Source organism: Pseudorca crassidens, chromosome 9, assembly GCF_039906515.1.
Source record: "Pseudorca crassidens isolate mPseCra1 chromosome 9, mPseCra1.hap1, whole genome shotgun sequence".
In the NCBI taxonomy this organism is placed as follows: domain Eukaryota; kingdom Metazoa; phylum Chordata; class Mammalia; order Artiodactyla; family Delphinidae; genus Pseudorca; species Pseudorca crassidens.
In genome coordinates, this window is record NC_090304.1 from 63,015,182 (window position 1) to 63,041,068 (window position 25,887).

The window sequence follows — 25,887 nt, forward strand, 5'->3', positions numbered from 1 at the left end:
AACAGATTGAAGATTCATTTATTAAATATACACTCACAGACCTTCTACCATGTACCCAGGGATTTACCTAGGTGTAGGTATACTAGGAACCTGAAAAGCACATGGTCTTCTTGGAGAAATAGGCATTATAAATCAGTAATTGCGAGATAATACCATTAAGGATACAATAAAAGGAGTGATTGATGAAGAAACAGAATTATTAAAACGCGTCCTTTCTCTGGCATCAGCAGAGTCTCTAAGCAGGCACTCCCCTCTGACCACCTGCTCACAAAAGTGTGACATTTTTATTCTCCATGTCTCCAGCAAGCTGAGCTGCCTCTGCACTGCAGGAATGCCTCCAAAACTTAGCATTATCATCACTCCTTCATTAAAGGTGATCCCACCTTCTCACCTTCCACAGATAAATAAAAGTCAAGGAAAGAGGCTTCATTCTCTCACACAATCTGAGTGAAAAGTAGACTCCTCCAGGCCTACTGCCTTTTAACAGTCATAAGTCATGCTATGAGAGTCCAGCTGCACCTTTCAGAAGCCTGTATCTCAATAATAGATGAGGATATTTAAAGCACTCCACATATCACTTTATACTGCCTGCAAGGTAGGTCAAATGAGGGGAATGCCTCAAAAGTAACTTTTGAACTTTTCGTCCCCATCATACACAAATTATTTCATGACAGGCAAACCCTCAGTTACAGCACACACGGTTCCCAGAGGAACCACTGTCATTTCTATCAGGCAATGTATATATAAAAGTGTATCATACAATCAGCCACTTTCTTCACTTATTCAGAGCACAGCGTCATGGAATGAGTTCATGAAAGGACAGTCAGGGCATCCAGAATCTATTCCCAACCTTACAACCGATGCACTATTCTTACTTCCTTTGCATTTAAGTTTCCCATTTACAACAGAGGAATGATGACATCGTACCTGTTTGTTTCTAAGGCATTTGAAAATTCTCTGATGGAAGATTTCACACAAATGTAGAGGCTATTATTATACCAGGAAGACTTGAAAATTGCAAATCCATGTACCCATCACTATTAAACAGTCAACACAATGGAAGAAGAGAAAGAATCCTTCTCTAAGGCATCTAAAATCAAGTATTGCTGAATATGCAGCTATTGAGAAAAATACATGTGCAAACACATTCATTTTAAAGAGTATTCAATTCTAAACCACCAATAACCCATTTCGACAAATCCTTTACAAGTTACTCTCACTCCAAAAAAGAAATACATGTAATCCCTAATCACCGGTGCTTCTTATAATGCAGAGCTTTCTGAGAAGACATTCTTTCTCCTTTCAAAATGTTTGCTCTACTCTAGAATTTCAGAGAGTATTCTAGCCCATTCCACTAAGGTTGTTCCAACATATAAAAATAATTATACTTTAATCTTGCCAATCTTAGAATAATCAAATAAACTCACAGTACAGTGGTGAACAGGCATCCAAGCAGGGGCTTCCACTGAACAATTCTGGGCTGGGCACTTGCCTTGGTTTTGCTGCAAATAAGTAAAACATATGTTATATTCTACATATGATGTGCAGCAATCTACACCAGCTGATATATTTATCATCAATGTGTTTATTACCATGTTTACAAGTATAGGAGAAATCTTCGAGAATAATTTTTTGGTGCAGTGCTAAAAGAAACTAGGTATGTCATTTCTACTCTTATCAAGGCACAAGAAATTATTCTTTGGTTTTTGTATTTCGCTAAGGCCTAGGTTTTTGGAACCAGGCTTCCTCAGCAACTGGCCTTTCAGGTCCTGGTGGGAACCACCTGAGAATCCTCCTAACCTAGAAGCAGAACTGGTCTCTCCTCCAGGCTCCCAGAGGACACCAATACATGCTGTACCCCTGTGAAATCTCTTGAGTCAAGGTACAGAAAGACTTGTTTACTTGTCTCCCCTTCCAGATTGTAAGCTTATGGTGATGACTCTCTCTAGGGCATTTCATAGAATCCCAGAATGTAGAGTTGTACAGGATAGATTTTAGAGGCCTTTCCTGTCACATCAGAAACTGAGGTACAAAGAAATGAAACAAGGAGCACAGAGATTTAACATTCTGAACAATTTGCCAGGCACTTCTTTTTACATAAGAAATGTATCTCAAGCTAACCTATTCTTTTGTTGTAACTCTAATAAATTCAATTCTAATTGGCCTTTTAGAGAGAACGAAGTGCTTTCCTTTAAGAGTTCTGATTAGTGCTAAAAGGGGAGGAGGTGATTCTAATACAACATCTTTTATCTTTACTTATTGTACACTCAATTATAATATATAAATACTACAAATAATGTTAATAAATAATCATATTAACCACAGCTGTGATTTACTGAGCTACAAAATATGCTAAAGGTTATTCTGGACTCAGTACATTATCACTAGTTGCTATAACAAATCCGGACGGATGTGTTGCTATGCCCATTACAGGAGAGAAAACTGAGGCTCACAGAGGGTAAGAAACTCATCTATAAGTTACCCTACAAGAAAGCATCCTAACTGGGATTGCAGCAAGAATTTTACTGACTCTGCAGCCCATGCTTGCTCCTTCTACGATAAGCTGGTATTTTTCATTTTCTGTTTAATGGGGCTTAAGACATGTCATCAACTAACATGATTTCATGTATCAATGATCCTTAACATGTCTAACTTAACTGCAATAAAGTACTGAATTCAGTACTTGTGCTAAGAATCCTATTTTGTGATTTGTAAGCCTTTTAGAGAAACCTTTATTTAGGTGATATATTTTTAAGGCATCACTAAACTCTGAAGTGCTGTTTAAGGGATTATTGATAGAGTCACCATAAAAATACACTTATATCATCAATCTCCATGCTCAGCTTTCTTGTTTAAATCAAAACATGACATACGATACCAACAGGGTACATAGGGTGCACTGGACTGCTGTCAGATGACCACAGTTTCAAGCTAAGCTCAACCAAGTGCCTGCTAACAGGAGGTGGCTCTGAGTCTTGGGAGTCACAGCTGTAGAACAGTGTTAGTATCTCACCTAATTCACGGGACTTCTATCAGATGATAAAGATTTGCTTCAGATAATTACCACAATTTGCAAGGATGTAATGAAAAAGAACACACAAAGTAAAAGGACACTTTTATTGTTCTTTTCTGATACCTTAAGCCAGATAAATATAATTTATCTACATGTGAAGATAAGCCTTTTGAAATTGAAAGCATTATTAAAATGCTAGTTATTATTTTTAATTATGTCATACCAATGTTAATGGTGAGGAATGTGTCCTTTGTAATAATTCGTTATTGTTAGTAGAGGGTAGTAATAATAAGCTTGTTTTACATCTAGATACTATATATCTTTATGGAGCATATGGTAAAGAAGGAAAATTCAATAAATAAGTGAGCTGTGCTTAGGTGGAGGAATATAAGTACTCATAAAATGTGATGGGGGGGACGCTTCCGGGAAGATGGCGGAAGAGTAAGACGCGGAGATCACCTTCCTCCCCACAGATACACCAGAAATACATCTACACGTGGAACAACTCCTACAGAACACCTACTAAACGCTGGCAGAAGACCTCAGACCTCCCAAAAGGGAAGAAACCCCCCACGTACCTGGTTAGGGCAAAAGAAAAAATAAACAACAGAGACAAAAGAATAGGGACAGAACCCGCACCAGTGGGAGGGAGCTGTGAAGGAGGAAAGGTTCCCACACGCTAGGAAGCCCCTTCGCTGGCGGAGACTGCGGGTGGCGGAGGGGGAAAGCTTCGGAGCCGTGGTGGAGAGTACAGCAACAGGGGTGCGGAGAGCAAAGCGGAGAGATTCCCGCACAGAGGATCAGGGCCCACTGGCACTCACTAGTCCGAGAGGCTTGTCTGCTCACCCGCCGGGGCGGGCGGGGCTAGGAGTTGAGGCTCGGGCTTCCGTCCTCGGGCTTCGGTCGGAGCGCTGGGGGAGGACTGGGGTTGGCGGCGTGAACACAGCCTGCAGGAGGTTAGTGCGCCACGACTAGCCGGGACGGAGTCCGGGAAAAGGTCTGGAGCTGCCGAAGAGGCAAGAGACTTTTTCTTCCCTCTTTGTTTCCTGGTGCGCGAGGACAGGGGATTAAGAGCGCTGCTTAAAGGAGCTCCACAGACGGGCGCGAGCCGCGGCTAAAAGTGCGGACCACAGAGACGGGGATGAGACGCTAAGGCTGCTGCTGCCGCCACCAAGAAGCCTGTGTGCGAGCACAGGTCACTATCCACACCCACCTTCCGGGGAGCCTGTGCAGCCGGCCACTGCCAGGGTTCCGGGATCCAGCGACAACTACCCCGGGAGAACGCACGGCGTGCCTCAGGCTCGTGCAACGTCACGCCGGCCTCTGCCGCTGCAGGCCCGCCCCGCACACCGTGCCCCTCCCTCCCCCGGCCTGAGCGCGCCACAGCCCGCGAATGAGCGGCTCCTTTAACCCCGTCCTGTCTGAGCGAAGAACAGACGCCCTCCGGCGACCTACACGCAGAGGCGGGGCCAAATCCAAAGCTGAGCACCTGGGAGCTGTGCGAACAAAGAGAAAGGGAAATCTCTACCAGCAGCCTCAGAAGCAGCAGATTAAAGCTCCACAGTCAACGTGATGTACCCTGCAGCTGTGGAATACATAAATAGACGAGTCATCCCAAATTAAGGAGGTGGACTTTGAGAGCAAGGTTTATTATTTTTTCCCCTTTTCCTCTTTTTGTGAGTGTGTATGTGTATGCTTCTGTGTGAGATTTTGTCTGTATAGCTTTGCTTCCACCATTTGTCCTAGGGTTCTATCCGTCCATTTTGTTTTGTTTTGTTTTGATTTTTTCCTTAATAATTATTTTTAAATTTCATAACTTTATTTTATTTTACTTTATCTTCTTTCTTTCTTTTTTTCCTTCCTTCCCTCCTTAGTTCCTTCCTCCCTCCCTTTCTTTCTTTCTTTCTTTCTACTTCTACTAATTCTTAATGTCTACGTTTTCTCCCTTTTATTCTGAACCATGTGGATGAAAGCTTTTGGTGCTACAGCCAGGAGTCAGTGCTGTGCCTCTGAGGTGGGAGAGCCAACTTCAGAACACTAGTCCACAAGAGACCTCCCAGCTCCACATAATATAAAACGGCAAAAAACTCCCAGAGATCTCCATCTCAACACCAGCACCCAGCTTCACTCAACGACCAGCAAGCTACAGTGCTGGACATCCTATGCCAAACAACTAGCAAGACAGGAACACAACCCCACCCATTAGCAGAGACGCTGCCTAAAACCATAAGTCCACAGACACCCCAAAACACACCACCAGACGTGGACCTGCCCACCAGAAAGACAAGATCCACCCTCATCCACCAGAACACAGGCACTAGTCCCCTCCACCAGGAAGCCTACACAACCCACTGAACCAACCTTAGCCACTGGGGACACACACCAAAAACAACGGGAACTACGAACCTGCAGCCTGCAAAAAGTAGACCCCAAACACAGTAAGATAAGCAAAATGAGAAGACAGAAAAACACACAGCAGATGAAGGAGCAAGATAAAACCCACCAGACCTAACAAATGAAGAGGAAATAGGCAGTCTACCTGAAAAAGAATTCAGAATAATGATAGTAAAGATGATCCAAAATCTGGGAAATAGAATAGACAAAATGCAAGAAACATTTAACAAGGTCCTAGAAGAACTAAAGATGAAACAAACAATGGTGAACAACACAATAAATGAAATTAAAAATACTCTAGATGGGATCAATAGCAGAATAACTGAGGCAGAAGAACGGATAAGTGACCTGGAAGATAAAATACTGGAAATAACTACTGCAGAGCAGAATAAAGAAAAAAGAATGAAAAGAACTGAGGACAGTCTCAGTGACCTCTGGGACAACATTAAACGCACCAACATTCAAATTATAGGGGTTCCAGAAGAAGAAGAGAAAAAGAAAGGGACTGAGAAAATATTTGAAGAGATTATAGTTGAAAACTTCCCTAATATGGGAAAGGAAATAGTTAATCAAGTCCAGGAAGCACAGAGAGTCCCATACAGGATAAGTCCAAGGAGAAATATGCCAAGACACATATTAATCAAACTGTCAAAAATGAAATACAAAGAAAACATATTAAAAGCAGCAAGGGAAAAACAACAAATAACACACAAGGGAATCCCCATAAGGTTAACATCTGATCTTTCAGCAGAAACTGCAAGCCAGAAGGGACTGGCAGGACATACTTAAAGTGATGAAGGAGAAAAACCTACAACCAAGATTACTCTACCCAGCAAGTTCTCATTCAGATTTGATGGAGAAATTAAAACCTTTACAGACAAGCAAAAGCTGAGAGAGTTCAGCACCACCAAACCAGCTCTACAACAACTGCTAAAGGAACTTCTCTAGGCAAGAAACACAAGAGAAGGAAAAAACCTACAATAACGATCCCAAAACAATTAAGAAAATGGGAATAGGAACATACATATAGATAATTACCTTAAATGTAAATGGACTAAATGCTCCCACCAAAAGACACAGACTGGCTGAATGGATACAAAAACAAGACCCATATATTTGCCGTCTACAAGAGACCCACTTCAGACCTAGAGACACATACAGACTGAGAGTAAGGGGATGGAAAAAGATATTTCATGCAAATAGAAACCAAAAGAAAGCTGGAGTAGCAATTCTTATATAATACAAAATAGACTTTAAAATAAAGACTATTAGAAGAGACAAAGAAGGACACTACATAATGATCAAGGGATCGATCCAAGAAGAAGATATAACAATTGTAAATATTTATGCACCCAACATAGGAGCACCTCAATTCATAAGGCAAATACTAACAGCCACAAAAGCGGAAATCCACAGGAACACATTCATAGTAGGGGACTTTAACACCCCACTTTCACCAATGGACAGATCATCCAAAATGAAAATAAATAAGGAAACACAAGCTTTAAATGATACATTAAACAAGATGGACTTAATTGATATTTATAGGACATTCCATCCAAAAACAACAGAATACACAGTTTTCTCAAGTGCTCACAGAACATTCTCCAGGATAGATCATACATTGGGTCACAAATCAACCCTTGGTAAATTGTTAAAAAATTGAAATTGTATCAAGTATCTTTTCCGACCACAACGCTATGAGACTAGATATCAATTACAGGAAAAGATCTGTAAAAAATACAAACACATGGAGGCTAAACAATACACAACTTAATAACGAAGTGATCACTGAAGAAATCAAAGAGGAAATAAAAAAGCACATAAAGCAATTAGAGAAAGAAGAACAAAAAAACCCCAAAGTTAGCAGAAGGAAAGAAATCATAAAAATCAGATCAGAAATAAATGAAAAGGAAATGAAGGAAACGATAGCAAAGATCAATAAAACTAAAAGCTGGTTCTTTAAGAAGATAAATAAAATTGATAAACCATTAGCCGGACTCATCAAAAAAAAAAGGGAGAAGACTCAAATCAATAGAATTAGAAATGAAAAAGGAGAAGTGACAGCTGACACTGCAGAAATACAAAAGATCATGAGAGATTACTACAAGCAACTGTATGGCAATAAAATGGACAATCTGGAAGAAATGGACAAATTCTTAGAAATGCACAACCTGCCAAGACTGAATCAGGAAGAAATAGAAAATATGAACAGACCAATCACAAGCACTGAAATTGAAACTGTGATTAAAAATCTTCCAACAAACAAAAGCCCAGGCCCAGATGGCTTCACAGGCGAATTCTATCGAACATTTAGAGAAGAGCTAACACCTATCCTTCTCAAACTCTTCCAAAATATAGCAGAGGGAGGAACAGTCCCAAACTCATTCAACGAGGCCACCATCACCCTGATACCAAAACCAGACAAGGATGTCACAAAGAAAGAAAACTACAGGCCAATATCACTGATGAACATAGATGCAAAAATCCTCAACAAAATACTAGCAAACAGAATCCAACAGCACATTAAACAGATCATACACCGTGATGAAGTGGGGTTTATTCCAGGAATGCAAGGATTCTTCAATATACGCAAATCAATCAACGTGATACACCATATTAAAAAACTGAAGGAGAAAAACCATATAATCATCTCAATAGATGCAGAGAAAGCTTCTGACAAAATTCAACACCCATTTATGATAAAAACCCTGCAGAACCTAGGCATAGAGGGAACTTTCCTCAACATAATAAAGGCCATATATGACAAACTCACAACCAACATCATCCTCAATGGTGAAAAACTGAAACCATTTCCACTATCATCAGGAACAAGACAAGGTTGCCCACTCTCACCACTCTTATTCAACATAGTTTTGGAAGTTTTAGCCACAGCAATCAGAGAAGAAAAGGAAATAAGAGGAATCCAAATTGGAAAAGAAGAAGTAAAGCTGTCACTGTTTGAGGATGACATGATACTCCACATAGAGAATCTTAAAGATGCTACCAGAAAACTGCTAGAGCTAATCAATGAATTTGGTAAAGTAGCAGGATCCAAAATTAATGCACAGAAATCTCTGGCATTCCTATACACTAAGGATGAAAAATCTGAAAGTGAAATAAAGAAAACACTCCCATTTACCATTGCAACAAAAAGAATAAAATATCTAGGAGTAAACCTACCTAAGGAGACAAAAGACCTGTATGCAGAAAATTATAAGACACTGATGAAAGAAATTAAAGATGATACAAACAGATGGAGAGATATACCATGTTCTTGGATTGGAAGAATCAACATTGTGAACATGACTCTACTACCCAAAGCAATCTACAGATTCAATGCAATCCCTACCAAACTACCACTGGAATTTTTCACAGAACTAGAACAAAAAGTTTCACAATTTGTATGGAAAAACAGAAGACCCCGAATAGCCAAAGCAATCTTGAGAACGAAAAACGGAGCTGGAGGAATCTGGCTCCCTGACTTCAGACTATACTACAAAGCTACAGCAATAAAGACAGTATGGTAGTGGCACAAAAACAGAAATATAGATCAATGGAACAGGATAGAAAGCCCAGAGATAAACCCAGGCACATATGGTCACCTTATCTTTGATAAAGGAGGCAAGAATATACAGTGGAGAAAAGACAGCCTCTTCAATAAGTGGTGCTGGGAAAACTGGACAGCTACATGTAAAAGTATGAGATTAGAACACTCCCTAACACCATACACAAAAATAAGCTCAAAATGGACTAAAGACCTAAATGTAAGGCCAGAAACTATCAAAGTCTTAGAGGAAAACATAGGCAGAACACTCTATGACATAAATCACAGCAAGATCCTTTTTGACCCACCTCCTAGAGAAATGGAAATAAAATCAAAAATAAACAAATGGGACCTAATGCAACTTCAAAGCTTTTGCACAGCAACGGAAACCATAAACAAGACCAAAAGACAACCCTCAGAATGGGAGAAAATACTTGCCAATGAAGCAACTGACAAAGGATTAATCTCCAAAATTTATAAGCAGCTCATTCAGCTCAATAACAAAAAAACAAACAACTCAATCCAAAAATGGGCAGAAGACCTCAATAGACATTTCTCCAAAGAAGATATACAGACTGCCAACAAACACATGAAAGAATGCTCAACATCACTAATCATTAGAGAAATGCGAATCAAAACTACAATGAGATATCATCTCACACCACTCAGAATGGCCATTATCAAAAATCTAGAAACAATAAATGCTGGAGAGGGTGTGGAGAAAAGGGAACTCTCTTGCACTGTTGGTGGGAATGTAAATTGATATAGCCATTGTGGAGAACAATATGGAGTTTCCTTAAAAAGCTGCAAATAGAACTACCATACAACCCAGCAATCCCACTCCTGGGCATATACCCTGAGAAAACCGTAACTCAAAAAGAGTCTTGTACCACAATGTTCATTGCAGCTCTATTTACAATAGTCCAGAGATGGAAACAACCTAAATGTCCATCATTGGATGAATGGGTAAAGAAGATGTGGCACATATATACAATGGAATATTACTCAGCCATAAAAAGAAACGAAATTGAGCTATTTGTAATGAGGTGGATGGACCTAGAGTCTGTCATGCAGAGTGAAGTTTTGAGAAAGGGAAAGACAAATACCATATGCTAACACATATATATGGAATTTAAGGGAAAAAATGTCATGAAGAACCTAGGGGTAATACAGGAATAAAGACACAGAACTACTAGAGAATGGACTTGAGGATATGGGGAGGGGGAAGGGTAAGCTGTGACAAAGAGAGAGAGAGGCATGGACATGTATACACTACCAAACGTAAGGTAGATAGCTAGTGGGAAGCAGCTGCATAGTAAAGGGAGATCAGGTCAGTGCTTTGTGACCGCCTGGAGGGGTGGGATAGGGAGGTGGCAGTGAGGGAGACGCAAGAGGGAAGAGATATGGGAACATACGTATATGTATAACTGATTCACTTTGTTATAAAGCAGAAACTAACACACCATTTTAAAAAAGAAAAAGAAAAAGCAGGATATATAGGTGACACTGGTCAGAATGGCCATCACTAAAAGTCTACAAATAACAAATGCTGGAGTGGATGTGGAGAAGAAAAGGGAACATTCCTACACTGTTTGTGGGAATGTAAGTTGGTACAGCCACTATTGAAAACATTATGGCTGTTCCTCCAAAAACTAAAAATAGAATTACCATATGATCCAGCAATCCCACTCCTGGAATATACCTGAATAAAACTATAATTCAAAAAGATACATGCACCCTTGTGTTCATAGTGGCACTGTTTACAATACACAAAACATGGAAACAACCTTAATGTTCATTGACAGATGAATGGATAAAGATGATGTGGTACATATATACAATGGAATACTACTCAGCCATAACAAAGAATGAAATAATGCCATTTGCAGCAACATGGATGCAACTAGAGATTATCATACTAAGTGAAGCAAGTCAGAAAGAGAAAGACAGATATCACTTATATGTGGAACCTAAAATATGGCACAAATGAACCTATCTACAAAACAGAAACATATTCACAGACATAGAGAACAGACTTGTGGTTGCCAAGGGGGAAGGAGTGAGGGAGAGGGATGGACTGGGAATTTGGGGTTGGTAGATGCAAATTATTACATTTAGAATGGATAAACAACAAGGTCCTAATATATAGCACGGGGAACTATATACAATATCCTATGATAAACCATAATGAAAAAGAATATTAAAAAAGAAAAAAAAATGTGATGGGGGGCATAAATAAGTAGTGTTTAAGCTTCTATGGATATATACCATGGAGTAAAGAAAGATGAGAATCTGTGTGAGTCTCCTGTCCCACTATTACCTGAGTTTTAGATACTAAAGCCTTCCCATTAGTGTTTTAATCAAGATTAACAATATGATTACACAGGGGCAGATACATAAAAAGGCCTACTGAAGACAGATGCCATGAAAACATATATTATTTGGTAATCCACAGTGTGTGACTAGAAAAAAATAAGACTGGAATAGAAGTTAGGATCTTAGATTTCAGTAGTGTCCCCATTAATCTACCTAGTGTCCCCATTAATCTATCTGTGGAACTTTGGGGAAGTTCCTTTACACTTTAAACCTCATTTTTCTCATGTATAAAATGAGAGGGGTTTATTTGATCCCCTCATATACCAACCTATATTCCTCCCAATAATTTAATATGTTTCCTCCTCCAAAGGATATGTACCCTCCTCCAAAGGGTACACCTTCCAGTTGAATATCCCTGTCATTCTGATCTACTGTTACCATAGGATATGGTTATATCTCTGTGAGTTTGCATGGTAGTAAAAGTTAAGAACTGCCGGACCAGATAATCTCACAAGAGCTTTCCACTGAAGTGTGGTTACTGAAAACTGCAACCTCAGGTTTTACCTACCACTTCACTCTACTTCTAAAGAAGACAAAATCTAACATACGTCAAGGGAATAGTCACAGCAGTGGAAGTGAAAGGGTTAAAATTTCTCTTTTTCCTAGAATTTTTCCTTCTCCTTTTTTAGTATTTTTTCTCTCCAATATTTAATGTGGGCACCATGACAGAGTTTGGGGTTACTGCCTACTTGGCAGGTCCCCAGCCTTTAGAAGGCCAGCAAGGACCAGTATGAAAACTAGGGGAAAGGACACTCTCTAGGCTATTTTTAAGTTAATTCTTAGGCCAAAAATCAAGAGGGAACATTAGAATTCCCTCAAGAGCCATCCTATCTCTCCAAGTAAGAGTGTAAGATAGAAGTTGGTGACAGATTACCCTAAAGACAGATTTCACTTCCCCTTCTCTCTCCCATCCATCTACCCTGAATATTTATACCTCTATATTGTTGATATGTGACTCGATCAGGATTCAGGATCTGAAATGCTAACCTTGAAAAACATGTTATATTAAGAGACAAAACTATCAGTGGGTTTTGGTCTTTTTAAAATACTATGCTATTTAGATAGGTTGATGTCTCCAAGTCTCTCATCTTCCTTGATGGTCTTTTTCCAACTTTAACATCTTAACACATTTCATTCCAGAATATCCTGAGCAAATGAGCCAAATATGCTGGACAATTAAATCTCAGATTGATTATGTAAATATGTAACTACAAAGAATTTCAATAGTGACAAACACTTGACAAAGAAAACTCTAAAGATTTTTGCTCAACCTGTCCCATCCCCAGAGAGAGTAGAAATCTTTTGTGTATCAGGGGCTTATATCTGTTAGAGCGCTTTGGAGTTTACCAATGACTATATAGACATTCTCGTTATTTAGTCCTCAGAACAAGTTTGTGTGTGGCAGGGTGAGAAATGATTCATCCAAATAAAATTTTGACCTAAATGTTTCATTCAAAATAGCATGTTCTTCTGAAAGCAGAGAAAAAACTAAAAGCTTCTGTTGTTCTGTTCACAATAAAATGATTCTCATAATCACAGAAGTTTTTTCTGGGTTGAGAAGTATCACATGATAGTGCTATATATACATTTATTCAGCTATTCATTTATCAAACATGTATTATATAGAAGGTACCATGCTAGGTATATACAGAGATATAAAATTTAGAGATATAAAAATTTAAATCCTTTCTCTTAAAGAGCTCCCAACCTTTTAGGAGATACAGTGCAACGTGTTACATTTAAAATAGGATTATAAACTAGGACCATTCGTTCATTTATTCATTTATTTGGTCAACAAACATTCATTGAGAAATTAGTAAGTGCTAGCTGTTGTATTAGAAATAAGGATATATCAAGACTCAGTCTCTGTCTAAAGAAGTTCCCAGTCCAAGGAAAAAGACAAACTAATAAACATGCAATTATAAAGCAACATTAATAATATGGTATAAATAAAACGTGACATAACAGATCAAAAAGATCCATTTTGGGGTCAGGAGTAAGGGATGAGCAAGGGCCATAGAAAACTGTGCAGGGAAACTAAGGCCAAAGGCAAGAATGTTGAACTCTGACTGGATGAATCAGGAAGCGTTTTATAGAGAAGACACTTCAGTTTTCCAATAAAGCTTTTAGGATGGAAAGGGTAAGTAGAGGGCCTTCCAGGTAAAGGTGTACCATGTACCATCTGATAGTGAATCAAGGTATTCTTGGACTTGGTAAGGAAACCTCTTGATTTTGGGCCACAGAAACCTGGGAACGAGGGGAAAGTATGATTCTATGCTACAGAGAAAGCTGACTTTGGCCTTTCCCCTCATTTATTTCTACTTCACAGCACATGGACAGCAGGGAGTCCTGCCAGGGAATGGATCTGGAGGGATCCAGGCCTGATCCTATAAAAAACTCAAGAGGCTCTCCTGAGTTTAGTCTCTGGAAAAGCACTTAAGGTGTCTTTCCCATCTTTTCTAAAACTCGCAGGTGTTTGACAGATGAAGAAAAAGAGATTAAAACATGATGTACAAGGGGCAAAACTAAGTGGCATGGCAGAACGAAAATGACTATAACAATATGTCTGCAAATACACTGTAAGATGTAAAGTACTTTTATAAATGTAATGAATAATTATATTCAAAGGATTATTATAAACATTAATATCTATGAGTTAATGCTTACTAAAATTACTAGAAAACATATTTTCTGACTTCTTCAAACATATGCTTCAGCACATCAAGAATTAAGGTAATTTTCCAAAAATTTGAAAAAAGAAAAACAACTCCCAGGATGCCTCCAAATCATCAATTTCATATATACAGATATACAATGTGTATATATAGAGACATATAATGTGTGCATATATACATACATACATACATATATGTTTGTGTACACACATATGTGTATAAATAATTGCCCTTAGGCAAATAAAGGTTTTCATCCAATTAGTTTCCTAATTTGCCATAAAGACGTGTAATTTCAGAGTAAGTTGTTAAAAGGAGAAAATCATATTTTGCCAGGTACCAAAGTACACTGTAGTTAGAAATATATGTACAAGGTAATATATTGGAAGCCCTGTCTAAGATACCAAGATATGATAAAAATGAGATTCCAAAGGAGGTGCTATAATTTTCAAAGGAAATTATCAAGAACCACTTTCAGGTCTCTAAACCCTTATCGATAATGAGGATATACAAGGGTTAGCTGGTTGGAGATTTACAAAGAGAAGGGATTTCTTTGGAAAGGGGCTAGGAGGGGTATAACTTTTCACCTAAGATTAGTGAAAGAGGCGTCAATGAGCATATATCTAAAGCTTAATATAATTCCCTTGGATTTAAGAGGTGAGTATACTGGGATCTGACTCACCCCTGAAAAATTTAACAAGTAAGATAACATGGCAAGCTGGTTATTGCCTCAGGAGAGGTGGCTTCCTCTGGGCCAGTCTCCATGTTCAGAGTTTGTAAGGACAAAAGAGCCATCCTGGAGCCATTACAATGCCTGCCAAGACAACCCTCTGTGTGGAGTGGACTGCTGTAAAACTTGGGGCTGAAGAAATGCATCACCCACATTAGAGGAGATTTAGTCAGAGAGGCCCAGAAAGAGAAACTCCCTAAGACCCACAACAGTGATGACCCTGGGCAGGTTGCTTAACCTCTCTTTGTCTCAGTTATGGAGATTAAAGGAATTAATACAAGTGCTTAGAATTATTTCTAGACATAATCAATGTAAACATCAGATATTTTCTTCATTTTTGTTATTATTATCATTATATGTCAGGCTCAGAAAGCAAAAAGTATGACAATCCCAGTCTAATAAGGACTGTCTGCTCTGCTTTTTTTATTTCCCTATCATGCTCCACACCTGGAGGAATAAATAACCAACTAGCAAATGATGAAAAAGAAGAAAGAAGCCTATCCCCAAACCATTCCCCCAAAGCAGACATCCTATCTGAAGATCCCATAGTAGGGAAGAGAGAGTATTTCATCAGGAAAAGTGTACAGAGTTTTGATTAATATTTGAGACTGGACAATTTTCATTACTTAACTGAGACTGTATTTGTAATTTTAAGTGATTGTAGGACTTTTAATTCTTTGCAAGTGACTAGAAATTCATGGAAAGTCACAGGATGGCCTGAGTTTTCATCTAGAGAGCAGGGTAGGTATTACTGACACTAAGAAGCTTTAAATAAACTATTAGGTATAAAATAAGCTACAAGGATATATTGTACAACACAGAGAATATAGCTAATATTTTATAAAAACTATAAGTGGAGTATAACCTTTAAAAATTGTGAATGACTAAATATTGTACACCTATAACATCTAATATCATACATCAACAATACTTCAATTTAAAAAGTTTTAAATAAACAATGGGGAGCCCCAAATAAGGTGTCTTCTATCCTGCTTGTTCAAAGTATATTACAGATGCTAAACACACGCATGGTCAGTATTAACCTTTCTCATTACATTTTGGGCATAATTCCTCACAGTTTCTCAATACACAACTTTATCCTTTCCTGGGCTTATCTTCCTACTTGTTTCCTTTTATTTTCTCAGGTTTCAAAGATGTTTAAAATGAGTTGGCCTAATTTGTTTCTGAGGAAATCCTTACTAAGGTCATCGTGTTGGGGAATCATGCATTTGGCTCTTCTGTAAATGAGGAAAATGCTGCTGACCCATTCTCCGCAGGATGCTGAGAAAGAAGGTTTTTCAGCAGACAGTGATGGTGATGCTGAGTCATGATCATGCATTCCAAAATCTCTTGTGACTCCAGGCAGGCATTTGCCCAGGTTAGCAGAGGTGCAATCTGTGGCTAACTAGTACATAAGAGGATTAACACTCTATGTTAAAACATTTTCTAACCACCTGACTTCCTGGATTAATTAACTATGATGAGTTACATAAGTTCTGAATGCTCAAAGCAGGCCACATTTAAATATTTATTACACATGAGAGTCACTGTTGTAACTTATTTTACAGTATCAATGGAGAGAGGCATTTCCTAGGTGTATAACGAAATAATATTTATTGAGCACCTATTAGATGCCAGACACTTGACATGAGTTGCTAGCTAATTCTATCGTTACGTTAACCCTGAAAGGTGGTGGAGGAAAATGTTTAAAACAATGAGGAATCCACTGGACCAGTGTTAGAATGCTAGATTTTTCACTTTATAGATCTGTGAATAAGTTTCTTAGTCTCAGTGAGTTTCAGTTTTCTCATCCATAAAGTGGAGAGAATAATACCCAGTTTAGAGGATTATTAGAAGGATTATATGAGATAATACAGTAATATATTTAGCCCAGGGTCCAACATACATTCTAATCATAATAAGTATATTTATATTATATAAATATTAATATTTATCTTACTAACCAGGGATTCTTCTCCTATCCCACTTAGCTTCTCTAAGCCTATTTTCTCACCTCTGAGTATAAAATAATACTATTTATCTCACATGCTCACTATGAAAATTAAATGAGAAAAAGTTCAAGAAAGTACTTCGCAAACATCAGGAATTTTAAATCTAAGTTTTAAATCTAAGTTGGAAAGAACATCAGAAATACTGCAACAGTTTTAGGATGACTAAATTTGGGAGTCAGAATTGACTGTGTAGTCTGGGATCACATACTTGAAATAATTGGTCTGTAAATATTCCTAAGAAATATATTATGGTACTTTAGCTTTTTGTGGAAGCATGTCCCAATGTTCTCTGAAGCTCTAGAAATCTCCAAAGTTGAATTATTGTTATGTAGAGTTAGATGCAATAGAGTAATTTAAGCCTCTAAATAAAAGATTAAAAAAAACCATATTCTTGTAAAATACTTTAAATGTCATTGATATTTGCATGCTGTCACTGCATCCTACTGACATAACAAGATGAAACAAGAGAAATGAACTACAAGTGTACTTTTCTCCCTGCAAGAAAGAAACTTTGGACATTATCTACTACTGTAGTCAATGAATATTCTTCATTGGCAGATCTTATCTATGATATCATAAACTACAAACTCTTATGGAAACAGAGGCTGTGATTTTTTAAATTACCTGCATTTTTCTTCCTGACACTTTTTAAAATTCATCTTTAAAAAATACCTCTTTTGAATAAACAGCTAATGAAAAATACCTAAAATTTCAGGTCTGCCAAATAAGGTCCATCCTTTGAGGAAAGAAATGCCGTTCAGAAACAAGATCAAAGCAATTCATTTCTATTTTCACTGCTACCATAGAGACAAAGAAAAAATAGTAAAGAGTTTTAGCCGACTTAATTCTTCCTGAAATTTATAATTAACTACATGGGAAAGGGGACAATTACCATATTTCCAAAGAATAAAGGATTAAAAAAGTTGAGCTTTTGATAAGACATAAGTACAACCTATTAAACATGCAATTCATATCAATTTGTTCTTATAATCTTCTTGAGTTTCTGAAAATTGCATATACGTTGGACAGTGTTTTCTGAAAAATACCCTCAGAATGCCATCACTTTAAATGTACATAGTTCTCTCTTGTCAGAGATTCTTCTTAGATATTAAAACTTCCAGCAAAGTCTAACACAAAGAAAGGGGGTTAGATTGGTATTGTTTTTGTATGTGCCTTGTCTTCCTGACACCTATGAATATATGTTTTTGGACAAATGTTAATCAATGAAAGAATGTGCAGGCTTTTGCAGATCAGGCACCATAGCCAACATCAAGCAGTCAGCCAGGAAGAACTAGCAATTAGACTTGTCTTCAATTTAAATAGAACTTCAGATTGCTAAGTACATTACATGTGTATTAATTCAGAACAGTTTTATTTTAAAGGACTAGCAAGAAAGCACCATAGCTTGAAATCCTAGAAGACTCATACAAAGACAAGGGAGGGAGAATTTCTTTTTTGCTAAAAATATGTTTTTATTTATGGCGTCTTTAGCAAATGATTTTCAAATACTTTTTATCAGCAATAATATCCAGAACTCCTCTTCACATTTTCTAATTAGAGCCATATTTGAAAATAAGTAATTTATTTTATTTGGGGATACCATAAATACAGCATGATAAATTATATATCTCTTTGTGAAAACATGAAATGTAGGAGAGATAAGTTTTGTTTTAACACGTTTTGAACTGTGTTTTAGGGAACACCACAATTCTTGCTGATATGGATAATAAATGGTATGATTCACATGTTAAAATCTGACTTTTGGAATTTTTTGTTTTGTTTTGTTTTTGCGGTATGCGGGCCTCTCACTGTTGTGGCCTCTCCCGTTGCGGAGCACAGGCTCCGGACGCGCAGGCCCAGCGGTCATGGCTCATGGGCCTAGCCACTCCGCGGCATGTGGGATCTTCCCGGACCGGGGCACGAACCCATGTTCCCTGCATCGACAGGCGGACTCTCAACCACTGCGCCACCAGGGAAGCCCGACTTTTGGAATTTTTAATATGTGTAAGTGGTCTTCAGGGAGAATCTCTATTGTCGCCTATATTGATACATGGGAAAGTGGTATATCTGATTATTCTGTGGTATTTCTGTCGGTTATCAGAATAATTTTAAGGAAATATTTGCAAGTGACTAAAAATTTTAACTCAGATGTGAACCACAGAATAACAGAACACCTATTCAGGGCTCCTTTTGCATAGCACTGATGTCATCTGTATAGCAATAATCATTATTATAGTTTTTTTAAGTTCTTTTTGGAGGTTACTTGAGGTGAAACTATTCAATGGTACTGGTACACTCTGTTCTCTAAAATGCAAAGCAATGTTAAAAAAAAAGCAGAATTGCTGTGAAGTCACATTCCCTTCCTAGACAAGTTTGTATCGTGAAAGCTGAGTGCAATATAATGCATCCTGCTTTGGGAAAAAAAAAAGACACCTTTATTATTTCTTCAATTATTTCATGACCTAATAATTTAGGACAATAAATCCATTTTAAAATTTTCTATTATATAGCTTTCAGACAAATTTTAATGTTTTTATGCTAAAAATATACTATATAATTTAAAATTATACCTCTATATTTATGGTAAACATATACCTATTATAAAGTCAAATAATTTTCCCCCAAAACTAGGTTAAGTATCATACTATATAAAATCTCTGAGAAGTTAAACAGACATAGGTTGGCATTATTTTATTAAACTGAAAACCTGATCTGGCTGCTTTAGCTTTTGTTTAATAAAAATGTGCTATTGACTTACAAGGATTTTTATATTTGAATTTTAGAGGTTTAAAAGTTGATCGTTATAAGTAGGTTTATCATAGATGTGATCCAGTTGCTACTCGTCTTGGAGAGTGTGAGGACTTTTATCTCTTTTAGTCCATTTATTTTATACTAAAATGACGTTTCAAGTATCATTTCAGGCCCAGCAACCATTCACAGAGAAGTTCACCAATTGCCTGTCTGTCAACTGAATAGTTTATCCATCAGAATACAAAGATACCTTTTACAAATATTTCCTGTGAAGTGCATGTTATACACACACATACATATGTATATATACATATACCTATAAATACACACATACATTTGTGTAAGTTGCAGGAAAGAAGTGTTTCATCCACTTGTTCATTTACATAGCAATGCAGTGTCTACCAAATGTGTTAAATGAAAGAATCAATCAACATTTATGGTATACCTGTCAGCACCATACTAGGTGGTTGGCTATAAATATGATTAATAACTTCCCTACCATCTTCAAAGACTTCACATTCTAGCAAGAGATAGGCATGTGTAAAAACTAATTGTACAACTAGATGTTGGCTATTATACAGATACAGACATTGTACTGAGGACACGAAGAATGGCTAGCTCAGTTCAGTAGGGTAGTATCAAGGAAAATATTTACAGAGGTATCTGCATTTGAGCTGAGTCTTAAAGGTTAAAAAGAAGCTCATTAACTCTCAGGTGAGAGAGTTGAAAGGCATTCTAGACATAAAGAAAAGCAGGTACATAGAAACAGGAGAATGGAATTCAGATTGTTTGGGGAACCAAGTATAATTGACTATAGTTCAAGCTAAGGCATGAAGGGTGATAGGATCTGAGATAGGAAAGTTAGACGAGGGCCAGAGCATGGAGAGCCATGTATGTGACGTTAAGCTGGGCAAACTTTATCTTCCTATAGGCCAGTGCTTCTTAAATCTATGTGTGCAAGAGCAACTAAGAATACAAATCATCTAGGCATCTTGCTAAAACACAGGTTCTGACTCAGTAATTCTAGCATGGAGCTCGAGATTCTGCATTTCCAACAAGCTCTGAAGGGATGCCATTGTAACGGATCAACAGACCACACTTTGAATAATGGGGAAGTAGGGGACTGGGAACTCCTGAAGAGCTATATAGCAGGTTCCCAGTAGCTATCTATTTTACACATGGTACTGTATATATTTCAATGGTACACATGAACCCATTTGCAGGGCAGGAATAGAGACACAGACGCAGAGAATGGACAAGTGGACACAGCAGGGAAAGGGGAGGGTAGGAAGAATTGGGAGATTAGGATTGTATGTATATTTTTATTTTATAAGGAAGGTTGCAGTTAACAGCGTGGAAAATGTATAGGAGTGAAAGGATGGGGAAGTTACAAAGAGTGAATGGGGAACTGGGACAAATTGAAATTTAGGGAAAAATAAGAACCAAGATCAATTCCCACTTTTCTAGCCATAACAACTGGGAAATGTCATCGTAGTAAGATAGAACAACTCCCATTTAACTAACCATAACAACTGAGAGTAGCATACTATCCAATGAGCAGAGAATAGAGTAGTAGAATGATTTATGCTCAGAGGGCTCCACAGAGTGGATATTTTCCTGGAACTTTTGATTTATGATTACTTAATGGGTAAATAGAATTCTAAATTCTAAGAATTTATTCATTTACTGTCAAACCACTTTTTCACAAAACCTGTTGTCTTCTGAAAGTTTAGTTCAAGAACTGAATTACTTAAATGCAAATAAATGGATACATGTATGTAGGAGGTATTAGAATAGAGGTATTTGGGGGGAGAGTATTTTCATAGGATTTCAAATCTGGTACTAATTTTGAATGCACACTAGAAGAAAAGACTAAAATATTTGGTCTCTTTCTCTCACCAATAAATATCTATAAGCCTGGGAAACATTCACTAAAGCCAGAGGAAATTCCTATCACCATGACTACATAATAGAAGTCTGCCAACTAGCTTGGTAACCAGCTAATTCAGTTAATGATTCTACTATGAAATTTATCCTTAAATGTCAGATTCCCTAAATAAGAGAAAATGAAAGAGGAAAATGAAGAGAAACAGAAACATTCACAGCTATTTGGTGACTATACATTATGTATAGCCGCTCTACTAAGCCCTATGTATAGTATATATTTGTACTAGCTGTTCCTTTTGTCTAGAATGTTCTTCCCCAAGATCTTCACAAAGGTGGTCCTTTCAAGTTCCCAGAACTTTTTCAGAGAGAACGTCTCTGTCCACCCTATCTAATATAGCCCCTATTGCTTTTTATACTCATCCATCTTTCTATATTCTGTTTCTTAGCTTTTATAATTATAGCAGTTATTGCTATCATTATATTTATTATCTGTTTTAATATATTTATTATCTATTAATAGCCAGTCTCTTCACTCTATAATGTAATTTCTATGAGGGCAGGGACCTTGTCTGATTTATTCACTGTTATATCTCTACTGCTTACAGTACTGTCTGGAACATGTATGCACTCAGTAAATATTTGTGGAGGCAATGAATATTGTATTTAATCCTCACAACAACCCCTCGAAGTGCTTATTATTATCTCATTTTACAAATAAGGAAACTGAGATTTAGATTACATAATTTGGCCCAGACAAGAGAACTAATAACTGGCAGACCTAGGACTCCAGCAAGAATCTGTCTGACTCCAAAGACTATGCTTTCAAACCCTCTACTATGCAGCCACTCTAAGCCAAATTCAGTTGTGGATGCCAGTGGCTGTCCAAATGCCCAGTACCTAGTTCTCTGAGGGATCCTAGACCTGTCAGGCCAATTTGTTTGGGTCACTGTAATTAACATAAAATTAGTCCTAACACATATATGGATACAGCTCTCATTTTTTCCAACATACAGTAATGCTAATGGTAATAAAAGATCTCAGTTTCCTCTAGGATTTCCTGCTTCCAATAATTTTAGTGATCCTGTCCATGTATACAGTATTTTATATTTTTTAAATAAACTCATTTGATTCTGTACAATAATCCTGTGAAGGAAGTACTCATAAGCCAGTGTCATTATCCCCATTTCAGACTTGAGAAGATAACACTCAGGGAGAGTAAACTGAATTGACTAAGTGTACTAATATAATAAATGGCAAACCCACGTCTATAACTTTAATTTCTGAACCTTGGTCCAATGCATATTCCCAAATTGCCTTTGGTGAAACATACATACATGCAATGAGACAGCTCTCAGGCAAGTTGATCATTGGTAATCTGCTTTAAGATAATCTTACTACGAACATTCAGATGAAATAATGGGTAAATAATAAAGGGAAGTGATGAATTCTTTTGTATCTTATAAAGACAGTTATGCAATTTTTAAAATTTTTGAAAACATATAATATGGTTATTATACAGATATAATTTAAATATTATTTGATTTGCAAAATTTGATTTGTACTTGTTTCCTTTGCAAACCCACACTTGTCTCATAAAGTAAGATTTACCTAAAAGTCTCATAAAGGATAATCCTCTCAAACTCACAGCTCTTCACAGCACATGTAGCTTTTACTCACAGTGTCAAAAAGGGTTGACGTTGTGAATAACATCCTGGTAATCGGGTTTGGCAGGAAAGACTATTTACTACAGATGTATTAACAGATGACTGGTGTGATTCATACGATACATTTTATTTCATTTCTAAAAGTTTATTTTTATAGGCTACGAATATGTGTCCAAAAAAACTACAAATCTACAACTAATTACGAATAACTTTAACCATAATGATAAACCATTATGAGAGTGCATTATTCTTATTTAATTAGATGTTCAGGTTGAGAAGGAACAAAATCCAAAATATAGTATCAAGGGTATGTTTTAACTAAATAATAACCTTGAAGTGATTTAACCAGGAGACAATGATAGTGGATAGGAGCATAGACATCAGTAACAAAGATCTGGGTTTGAATCCCCACTATGAAACTGCTCAGTTGTGTAAACAGGCCTCATTTTTAAGATGTGGAGGATTTTACTTCATTGAGTTGGTCTGAGGAGTAAATGAGTTAATTAAATCCATCAAGCTCTTTCAGTGTGTCAGAATATGTTCCAGATATTATGTATACAAACATGAGAAAAGTAGATGTAGTCTCTTCCCTCACGGAGCTTCTGTCTAGAGACAGACACTGAGAAAATAATCACACAAATCAGGGTATAATTATGAATTGTGGCAAGCAGAAATATGGGACAATATGAGAGTGGATACCAAGAATATAAAATCTAACTGGAGGGCTTCCCTGGTGGCGCAGTGGTTGAGAGTCAGCCTGCCGATGCAGGGGACACGGGTTCGTGCCCCAGTCCGGGAAGATTCCACATGCCACGGAGAGGCTGGGCCCGTGAGCCATGGCCACTGAGCCTGCGTGTCCGGAGCCTGTGCCCCGCAACGGGAGAGGCCACAACAGTGAGAGGCCCGCGTACCGCAAAAAAAACAAAAATCTAACTGGAGATTTTAGGAAAGGTTGTGGCATGTATGTACAGTCAGACCTGGAAGATAAATAGCATTTAGACAGATGGATGGTGCCATCTAGACAGAGGAGTAATAAGTACAAGTCTCCAAAGCAGAAACATGGCTGATACTCTCAAAACACAGAGGGGAGCCAACAAGGCCAACGTGCCAATTAGTTTAATGAAGGACAGGGAAGGTAACATAGATATAAGAAGTAGTCTGGCCCATGCCTTTTTAACATTCTTGGAGTATAAAATACAAGGTGGAATGATGGAAGATAAGACAGGGGAGGAATTGAGGTGCCAGGTCAAGGGAGACCTGCATACTAAGGTAAGGATTTGGACAATCACTCATCTTGAGTTGAATAGGGTGCTATCGCAGGGCCTCCACGTGAGAGTTGTGCCATTGGATTTGTGTATTACGTTGATCATTCTGGCAGCCGTATGGAATACTTAATAAAGGAAATTTAAGCTATTATATTAATGGAATTCATATGCTAAAGTGTTTTATGCAATTAAAATGGTTAATACCAGGTTACTAATGTAGTCATGAAATCTGTTCACATTGGCTCTTCTCCTACTTTTCTACACAAAAAGGCCAGAGTTTACTAAAATTTCCCTACTATTAGCTGCATTTCTCCCTTTCTCTGCCCCCCAGTAGATTTTTCCTGGTCCATTAAGCCCCCTGCTCCAATCTCTGTTCAGTGGACTTGCCACCTTGCAGATGCTTGGTTGAGATGACAGGTATCAGAACCAGTGTCACTGGCAGGTTAGGTACGAGAAGAGCATCAAAAAAAGATAAGAAGAGAGGGAGACTGTGGCCCTCAGCAGAAAACAGTGCACCTACCCCTTACAAGGTAATATGCTAAGTACTTTATAGTTCTTGTCTAACTGAATTGTCAAAACAATCCTGTAAGATAGGTGCCATTTTATAGAAGAGAAAACTACATTTCAGAGAAGGTCAGCCAGCTAGTGAAAGGTGAAACCACTGTTTTTACTGAAGAGGCATAAGGATGCGCAAAGGGGGGTGTGGCAGAAAACGGAAGGAGAGAGCTCAAATCAGAGAAACGAAATGAGTGAGAAGTCAGGGCAAACTGGGATTTGGGACCAGTGTTAATGATGGAAGGAAAATCCTATTTCCTTTAAGATAGTATTTCAACTTGATATTTAAGACTGGGCCCCTACCTATGGCTGCATCCTTTGTATCTTGCTACTCACATTGGATACCTTACATCCGAGCCACACTGACCTCCCTTCCATTGAATGTGCTGTTCTCTCACTTACTTTTCTCTCTTCCAGCTATCTATCATATCTGGGACTTGGCCTACAACACTCTTTCCCCCTCATTGTGCCCTCCATTCTTCATATCAGTCTGTCACTTCCTCAGAAAACCCTTTCCTGATATGAAATCCCAACCTACCCTGCAACCAAGCACACCAGATTCTTTAGGTACCTCTGTACTCATTTCATAGCACCCTACATTCACCTCCTTTCACACACTGTTATTTCTATAATTGGCTATTTTCCCCATTAGACTAAAAGTTCCATGAGAACAGACTGTTCATTATATCCCCATGACTTCCAATATGTCAGGTACATATTAGGCATTCGATAGATACTTGTTCAGTGAATAAAATGAATGAATGGATGTGCTGTTTTACCATGAAAGCAGATGCAACTATACACCTGCATTAATAAATAGCTTTGTTGATGAAGACTGGGCCACTCAGGTCAACCATTTGTTGCCTTGGTGATTTGTTTCATTTTCTGTATGTAAAGCTCTATTGGAAAATAAATATAATTTTAGTCCCCCCCCCAAAAAAAACTATAGTTTTAAATACCTCTATGATGAACACATTTATGAGTACATGTCACTTTTTTCTATTAAAAATGATAAATAATA

The 25,887-nt window shown here is 37.7% G+C and overlaps 1 protein-coding gene across 11 annotated transcripts in view; it reads right to left on the reverse strand.

Moving 5' to 3' along the window:
• Nucleotides 1-25,887, reverse strand: part of DLG2 (discs large MAGUK scaffold protein 2) — a 2,011,757-nt gene that overhangs the window by 1,575,113 nt on the left and 410,757 nt on the right. For all 11 annotated transcript variants that reach the window (XM_067750569.1, XM_067750576.1, XM_067750568.1 and 8 more), the window contains one exon: nt 1,428-1,502. In XM_067750569.1, coding sequence (XP_067606670.1) covers nt 1,428-1,502 — 75 coding nt within the window. The remainder of the gene's footprint in view (nt 1-1,427; nt 1,503-25,887) is intronic.